Source organism: Panicum virgatum, chromosome 3K, assembly GCF_016808335.1.
Source record: "Panicum virgatum strain AP13 chromosome 3K, P.virgatum_v5, whole genome shotgun sequence".
NCBI classification, from domain to species: Eukaryota; Viridiplantae; Streptophyta; class Magnoliopsida; order Poales; family Poaceae; genus Panicum; species Panicum virgatum.
In genome coordinates, this window is record NC_053138.1 from 1,656,670 (window position 1) to 1,665,658 (window position 8,989).

General features: G+C 44.3%; 2 protein-coding genes across 2 annotated transcripts; both read left to right on the forward strand.

Moving 5' to 3' along the window:
* Positions 1-981: 981 nt before the first annotated feature.
* Positions 982-4,791, forward strand: LOC120696667 (PP2A regulatory subunit TAP46). Its single transcript, XM_039979643.1, has 9 exons — positions 982-1,278; positions 1,397-1,519; positions 1,712-1,798; positions 1,885-1,989; positions 2,173-2,334; positions 2,973-3,008; positions 3,132-3,203; positions 3,797-4,074; positions 4,360-4,791. Exons 1-9 carry the CDS (start codon positions 1,129-1,131, stop codon positions 4,592-4,594), a joined length of 1,248 nt encoding a protein of 415 aa, XP_039835577.1. The 5' UTR covers positions 982-1,128; the 3' UTR covers positions 4,595-4,791.
* A 2,518-nt stretch (positions 4,792-7,309) lies between these two features.
* LOC120696668 (probable calcium-binding protein CML36) lies at positions 7,310-8,421 on the forward strand. The gene has a single exon (XM_039979644.1). The coding sequence runs from the start codon at positions 7,581-7,583 to the stop codon at positions 8,148-8,150; it is 570 nt and encodes a 189-aa protein (XP_039835578.1). The 5' UTR covers positions 7,310-7,580; the 3' UTR covers positions 8,151-8,421.
* The last annotated feature ends 568 nt before the right edge of the window (positions 8,422-8,989 follow it).

The following is an 8,989-nucleotide window of genomic DNA, read 5'->3' on the forward strand; positions in this document are numbered from 1 at the left end:
AACGCCACTAGCGTCAGCACCCTCGATGACGGCATCGATGAGTGGGAACGCCACCAAGAAGGGCTTCGAGCGGAAATGCGCCATGCTGCCAACTCCGCAGGGGTGTGAGAGCGCTGGAGCGAGATAGACGAGGCCGAGGACGCAGACATGGCTGGAATGCCACGCCACCGAGGAGGACTGGGGGATGTAGGTGAGCGGCTTCCCTCCGGTGGTGCCAGAGGTCACGACCAGCGCCTTGTAGGCGGCCTCTCAGAGGTCCGCGGCCGAAAGCGGGACCCCGAGGTCTAGAAACGGCGAGTGGAGGATCTAGGAGGAGGAGGTCGTCGCCACGGGTGGGAGAAAGCTGTTGAAGAGTGGGACCGAATGCCTTTTATTTACTAGAATCTTGATATGAAAAGGTAAAAGAATAATTATCTTTTATAAATATGTTGATATCTCTTTGAGAAAAAACATATTATTATATATATTATAATGTTTAGCGGTAAATTAACACTAAATTGTAGCGTGTGCGGGATAAAAAAATTATTACCTCGTGGCAAAAACTATTTTTTTAGCATCCAATTTTGGCTTAGAAAAACGTGGCAGCGGGGCTTTGGTTGGGTCCACCCGAACGGTTACGGCTTCCCTGTCTCCGCTTTGTGTCCCTATCCGTGTCTCCGAACACGGGGAGACCATCCGTTAGGGCATCAACAGTGTATAGTGCTGGTGCCGGTCTTATGGTGGGCCTGGCACAGTCATGAGGTCCTACCATGCAGTAAAAAAAAGTCTTTGCATACAGTCAGTTTTTTCGTCCGAGCTCCCTTGGCCAGCACACCATTGATTGGCCGCTCACAACAGTGTCCTTCCTCGGATTACTTTATTCACTAAGGTCCGGTCTTAACTTTTTTTGAGCTTAGGATTATTTTAGGACCGGCTCCTATTATGTATAAGGTATAAAAAGCTTATGACCTACACTAGGATGCCCTTATACTCCCTGCAGGAGCGAGAGCGAGCCGATTCGCCCACGACGGCTGCCTCCTGCTCTGCTCTTCTCTGCTTCCTCCCTCCCCACGCGAGCCCTCTCTCCTCTGCTTCCCCTCCTCCCCGCGACTCCGCCCGGCTCTAGGGTTTTGCCCCCTATCGATCGAAATGGTGGAGGTGGAGGAGGTCGGGAACAAGATGCAGTCGCAGATGCGCCTCCATCCAGAGCCGGAGGACGACGCCGACCTCCCGCTCCCCGCCCTCTTCGACAGGGCGTCCCGGCTCCACGGCCTCGCCTCCAGCTCCGCCCTCGACCAGGTCCCCCCCCCCCCCTCTTCCGGATCGCCTCTTCGTCCTTCTCATAAGCGCCAGGAGACTGGGCTCTCGGGGGGCGAGTGGTGCTTATTACGTGCTCTGATTTTTTTACGCTGGGCAGGAAGGGATCCGGAAGGGGGTCGAGCTGCTGCGGCGCTGCGACGAGATGGTCAGCAAGCTCGGCCTCTTCTCCACCAACGAGACAAAGGAAGACGTCTCCACCGCCAACCTCAAATACCTTCTCGTATGCTCCCCTCCCTCCCTCTGCTCCGTGAACAAGTTCATGAAACAGGCCATAGATGACACTAGACGGCTAGTCAGTTATCAGTGCAGCTTGGATCGCAGCAATGCTAGGAAACTTACAGCCTTTTCAGCGTTTCACAAACTCAATTGTTACTTTGGTTATATATCTCAGATGATCCTTGTTGGAATTTAGGTCCCATACTACCTAGGGGAAATGACTGAGAAGATCGCACAGGAGGACAGGATCCCGATTCTTAAGGCATCACAGAACCATTTGAAGGTTAGCAATCTTCCCTGCCAAATTGATTCATTTGTCAGCACACCATCCATTCCTTATGTACGAATCACTGCTTTTATGTTCCACAGGAGTTTATTGCTCTATGTGAAGCACTAGAGCTTATTCCAGAGGATGAGCTTGAATTATCTAGACAGAAGCAGCCTGATACTACGGCAAACAGAAGAGCACAGAAGGTGACACTAATTACTTTTTTCGGCTCTTAGCATATACAGTTTGCAGTCTATAGTAGAAAAGCTAGATAGAAATAAATACGTACTGGATCCTTCCATTGAGCCTGCAAAATCTGTTTACTCTGACATGTTTTCGACTCGGTTAACCTCCTGTAATTTACCCTGTTTCGTATTTCTGGAGCCTAGATTGCCCGTTTCAGACGTCAAAAAGCTGCAGAAACGAAGCTCCAAGAGATTAAAGAGAGAAAAGAAAGGCGTGGGCGCTCATTGAGGGCAGCTGCTTTATCTGCTCCTGCTGAAGCTGGGGAGGAAGATGCCTTGGAGGATGATGGGGAGGAAGAAAGAGAGGTTAGCATGCTACACCTGGAAGGTGTTCTGTGTTGAATCATATGTTTATTCTGGTTTCTATATTCAGCATATTAGAACATATATCTTTGCTTTATTTTTTCCAATTAAAATGAGCTGTGATATACTAGAAAATATAGCTTTGCTCCTCATGACAGGAAGGATTTTATTTAATATTTCTAATTAACATGAGCTGTGACATTCTAGAAGATGAAGGGATTTTCATTTGACATGAGGGATGCTTGTAGGGATTAGGGAACCTTATGGATTCGATGCATGCAGGCATGCAGCTAGTTCTTAATTACCTGCAGGAAATCAACCACACACCCTGTGATGCTCTTTTTAGTGCATACCAAGCCCACGATGAAGGATCTTGTTCTCTCTGGTGACACTTGACACATAGCAACTATAAATTCATCCCATAGAATAAACAAATCTTCAATGCAATGTCTTCAAATTTTAATCCTTATTCTTCATATGCTACTTAAATTGGCATGACTAATTTTTTTTTTTTCAGAATTGATCACTTTTCATATCTTATTAATGTGTGCTTCCAGAGCTTGTACTATTACCTCGCACTTCATTTTTATAATTAATCGGAACATGTGCTCTGGTTCTATTTTACTTTTACCATGTTGCAGGCTTGGTTAGCTACTATCTCATTGGCTCTCTGCAAGGTTAGTTTTCTACGGCAAGTAATGTTACATAAGCTGATTTTAGAGGGTTTCTGTTTCTCAAATTGCAGTACTTATATTCATCGTATTTAAGCACTAATAGATCTGTTGTTATTCCTTATGTAGGCCTTTGATCTTCTGGACATGCTAAAGAAGGAAGAAGAAATGCTTCTAGCAGTAAAGGAAAGACAGGAAAAGGTAATGCTAATGATAGTGATTTGGCAATTTCTTGTCAGTACAATCTTAGGCTGATCATATTTAGGATTTTTTTTTCTTCTGAGAATGTGGGGTTCTCAGGCTATGATGCCTCACACAAATATGATTAATGCATATAATTTCTGCTTTGTACAATTTGGATGGGATATATTTTCAACTATATAATGAGCAAATTTCAACTTGTATGCAGCCTTGAGAAAAAAAATGTTGGAATAGGAATTACAGTAGCTGGGTTCTCAACACAGCATCTGCCAAATTTTAATCGAAGATGTGATGTCTTCTGATTGGGCATCTCTTCATATAGCTTGTTTTCTTATGATTGGGGAACTGCTACAGGACACTGGAAATAGTCCATCCGATTAGTTCTTTTTTATTTGGGAAAATATAAAAAATATTTCATATGGTGTGAATCTGGTTGTTGACTAGTTTGTGCATAATTATGAAGAAACCATGGCTATTAAAATGTCTAAAAGTGATCCTTTCTCAACATATAATCCAGTAGATTTTCTACCCCAAAAAGCAATTACTATAATTAAACAGAAATTTTGCCTGTAGTAACTTTTCCATTTCTGTAGGATGGGAATGCATTTGCTCGTGAAATGCTTGACGAGCGTACACAAAAAGCTGAAGCATGGCACCATAATGCTGCAAACCGTGCACCATATTCCAAACCAGCTGATCCAATCACTTGCGCAACATTTGCTCAAGACGTCCTTGAAGGTAGAGCAAGTGTTTCACAAGCTCATGAGCACAAACACCAACCCCTGATATTTGGACCTGCAAGTCTTGTTGGTGGAGGACTAACCAGTGAAAGGGAAAGAATGGCAGCACAAGTTTTCCAGCCTGGTTACAGGTACGTCTTAAAGTCTTATACACCGGAAACACTGCAATGTTTGTGTTTTCTATACTGCGCATGTCTGCTAATGATAACCTTGTTTTTGGTGAACATGGAACGACCACTATTTACCACAATTCCTAGTGGAAAACACTCCTAAGTTACAATATCGTACTGATAAATTTGAGTTACACCTCTGGAGTCTTGATTTATCCTACATCCTCCATGCTTTGGTGTTTCGTGGAGCTTTGTTGGAGTTGGTGCTAACCTGAATACCCATCCTATCGCTTGAATCGTATATAGGCTGCCAACAATGAGCATAGAAGAAGCTGGTTTACGTGAAATGAAAATGATGGAGAAATGGCAAGAAAGAACCGCAAATATGATCAAAGAAGCAAACTCGGCATGGCACAAGGACGGTACTAGCTCAGCCCAAGAGGATGAGGATGCAGAGGAGGCAAAAGCAAGAGCTTGGGACGACTGGAAGGATGACAACCCTCGTGGTGCTGGCAACAAGAAGCTCACGCCCTGCGGCTAAATTGCTTGCAATGTGTTGAAATACCCCCTTGTGATGGATGTTCATGTAGATTATAGAATGTTAGATTTTTGTTAATGTCTCAGTTGTTCTTTTGTGGTAATATTCTGTGTATAATACGATACGGATGATATGCTCTGCAAGTCAGCAAGTGCTTGATTTCATCGTTTCTGAAGAGGGGTGCATGATTTCATATGATATTTGAAAGAGTAGCATCTTGTCTGTTGATCATGTGGTGCGTGTTATCACTTATCGTCTTCTGGGTATGCGAGAACAGGTGCCGCAGGATATATCGCTTTGTATGTGTTGTATGGCTGAAGAAATTTTGTTTGGCCACATCCATCCGCGATAGGCGTCGTCATGGTAGCAGGTCAGCTGGGAGCTCCTGGGCGTGGAGTTGTTGCGGTAGTGTGTGGTGTCGTTCGAACCGTGTGCAGAATAGCACAAAAGTTGCAATTTCGATTTGATGGATTGAGTAGAGTTGGTGGCTAGCCCTAGTACGTTTGATTGGGCTCTGTTTTCTTCCCCTTTTGTGTTTGCCTTTTTTATGGATAAAAATTTACCATTTCTCTCTATCCACAACAAGGGCATTTTTCTAAAAAAAAAGTTACAACACGATGGGCCCAGTTTGGTTGTTTTGTGCTATGAACAGTACTCGAGAAATCTTTCATGCATGGAGGTCTAAACGAAGTCTATTTACAAAATCTTTTCACGGATGAGTGCAATTTTGCGCGACAAATCTAATGAGCCAAAAAAATCCGTGATTGGCTATAGTAATACTACAATAACCATTTTCTAATCATGCGGTAAAAAATCTCATTTGATTTCTTTGGTGAAGTAGCAAAGGGTTGTGGAGTTAGTTTTGCAAATTATTTTCATTTAATACTAGAAATTAATGGTCAAAATTCTCTAGCACATGTCTCTGCACATATAATACTGTGGAGTCAGCTACGGCCATGCACCGCTTCTGGAATGCTAGACGAGTGGAGTTTATGGCAGGCAGACACCAGTAGTGTTTACCAATACTCCAACAGTAGTGTTTACCAATACTCCAAGAGGAAGTAGGGCTGTGTTTGGTTAGACGTCAAATTAAAATTACACAAAAAAAATAAATATTCGTATGGAGTACTAAATGAAGTCTATTTGCAAAATCTTTTCAGAGATGTGTGTAACTTTTCGAGACCAATCTAATGACGATAATTAATTGATGATTTGCTATAGTAATACTACAGTAACCAACCTCTAATCGTGCGGTCAAAGGCCTCATTAAATTCGTCTCGCGATTTACACGGGGTTGTGGAGGTGTTTTTGTAATTAGATTTTATTTAATATTTCTAATTAGTGATCAAAGATGAAAAAAAATTCATCAATTCCTAACCAAACACGGTCTAGATGCGTTGCTTACCTTTGATCCTTGCCAACATGAAGCGAACTCTAGTAGACTAGTACTGACGAGCCTGAATCGAACAAAGGCATTGGCAAGCACGGACATTTACTTTACAGCTCAACAACTGCTTAGGCTAGTACTATCTGGTGGGTGCGATCCTGTCTGTGGGTGCTGCTGGCTTTTGCAGTTTTCAAGGAGGCAGTGCAGCTGTAACGCAGCCGAAATTTCTGATGAGTTTCCAAACGCTCACCAAGGTCAGTTCGTGTTTAGTTCCAGCGCAAAAATTTTTGCGTTCAAATCTTAAATGAAGTCTATTTATAAAACTTTTTGTACAGATGGATTGTAAATCGCGAGACGAATCTAATAATACTAATTAATCTATGATTAATCAATAATTAGTGGATGGTTACTGTAGCATCACTGTTGCAAATCATGGATTAAGTAGGCTTCTTAGATTCGTCTCGCGATTTACAGCCCATCCATGCAAAAAATTTTGTAAATAGACTTCATTTAATATTTTATGCATGTGTCGAAATATTCGATGTGACGTTTTTTTTATTTACGGGATTTACGGGTAAAGATATAAAGAAGGCTTCAGTCAGATTCAGATCACGCTGCTGTCTGTACCTCGCACAGTACGTCGCCGTCAGGTTAGTTTCCTGAAACTTTACAAAACGCATGAGAGGAAGTTTCCTGGCAGCTTCGTCCATCATCAACCAAATCCGATCCTTCACAAGTAGCCCCGCATTTTCATGAGGTGTGCATAGTATGATATACTAGTACTACCGTACACGACACCGAAACTTAACCTGTCCATAGTGCAATATTGATGACAGCGAAATTATATTTTCCTACGGTTCAGGAAGTGTATCTGCTGTTCTGCCAACCTGAAGACGTCCCTGTCACTCAACTGCAAGTTCTAAGCTCTGCACCCGTGTTTCTTTCAAAAAAAAAAGCTCTGCACCCGTGTCACGACTGACTGTTTGGATCGGCGTAGTGGTCAACAAAGTTTTGCTGGTTGCCTTTTTTTCTTAATAAAAAAGAAAGAAATTAAAGAAGAATCAGTTTCCATGCATGTAGATGTATCAGTTTATTTGTTGCCTTGTTTCATGTTTCGATCTGGCCGCTTGCGTAATTGCGCTTAGTGTCAGGTTGTTTAGTTTTTCGACGACGGAGACGTCGAGACTTTCAGTTAAATCCCTCGTGATGAGTTTGAGTTCTCTTTCGTCTCATGCAAACGCATCCATCGCATATGCCGTACTATACCTTGCTAAACGAGAGAGGGAAGAAACCTTCAAATAAAACGGAGGCGAAAGAATCGCATCGCGCACACCGCAGAGAGGTAGTAGGTCCCGTGCGAACCGGCCGTTTTTTTCCCGCGCCGGGCGCGAACGAAGCTTCCTGGAAGCTCACTCGGTTGATCGTCTTCCTTGTCCCGCGTCCTCCTCCCTGCTATAAACGCGAGCATCGTCTTCTCCACCCCTCACCTTCCTGCCTCCTTCCTCCTACCTCGATCCCTCCTCCGATCCTCTCGTCAATTCCATCCCTCGGCTATCTACAAGCTAAGGTAACACGTACCATCGCGGTCGCGGCATCGCCGCCATGAAGCTTAGCGTGCCGTTCTTCGGCTCCTCCTCCGGCAAGAAGGTGACCAATAAGAGGACAAGATCAAAGGACGCCAAGAGCGGCTCCTTCGGCTCCACCACGTCGTCCTCGTCCGACGAGGGCGCGTCCGTCACGACGCCGCGCACCGTCCTGCCGCCGCCGCCGGCGTCCGCGTCCGCGTCGGGGGCCGAGAGAGGAAACCCGGCGGCGGCGCCCCTGACGAGGGAGGACCTGGAGACCGCCCTTAGGCGGGTGGTCTCGAGCGAGGAGGAGCTGGCCGAGATGCTCGCCGAGGCGGCGGGGTCCGGGGTCCTGCTGGAGGAGATCGCGGCCGAGGCCCAGGCGGCGGCGGCGGACGAAGGCGAGCTCAGGGACACGTTCGCGGTCTTCGATGCCGACGGGGACGGCAGGATCTCGGCCGAGGAGCTCCTCGCCGTGCTCGCCTCGCTCGGCGACGACCGCTGCTCCGTCGAGGACTGCCGCCGCATGATCGGCGGCGTCGACGTCGACGGCGACGGCTTCGTGTGCTTCAATGAGTTCGCGCGCATGATGACGCAAGGGGTTTGATATGTCGGGGGCGTGTCTACTAGCTTTTTGCAGCTGTGTTCTTTGATGCCGTCGTCGATGTCAATAGTAGTTGTGCAAGGCGAATCCAAACAAGAGTTAAGCTTTGTTCTTTTAGTCCAGTGATGATCACGAATTGAATGAACTCTCCGGTCATATAAATATAGATCCAAATGAAATATACTTCATTAGTTTCTTTGGCTTGACGAATGGAGTGTTTTCATTGAGCTTAATTTTATGCTTATATTGATCAAGGATCTAATAATTGTTTGAAGGGAAAGCTATATGTCAAATTGACTATCATGTGCAGAAAAATAGAAGTTCTATTTTAGTATCCTGAACTTCAAATTTGAAATTTGGGACATTTTTCCTATGATACTTTTGTTGCATTGTACTCGGCAGATAAGGCCATATGAATCTATGATGTATCATTGTCGACAATTTTTTGTGTTGTTACTTAAATACGGTATATGACGACGCTATTATGGGATTCGCTATTTTTCCTTTATAAAAAAAGTACCTATCTTTCTAAAATTGAGGAACTCCGATGAAAAAGTTGTGAAACTCTGACAACAAAGGCTTTTTTTTGGCAAAACCAAGTTTGCTTATTACCTGCATGTGTTGAGAAATCTAACCATGATGCTTTTTTATGCAAACCTTGACACTATATAGGAGAAATCCAATACAAAACATTTTTCTACCTGCGGTCTTTTAGCTAATTTTAAGTTGACGTAGAAATTTTGTGGTAATTTTGGTGTACTGTTCTTTTAATGAAATATACATATAGCGCATTGTCCGTTATTACCAACAAATTAGCAATTTATTTTTCGGACCTATTTGGC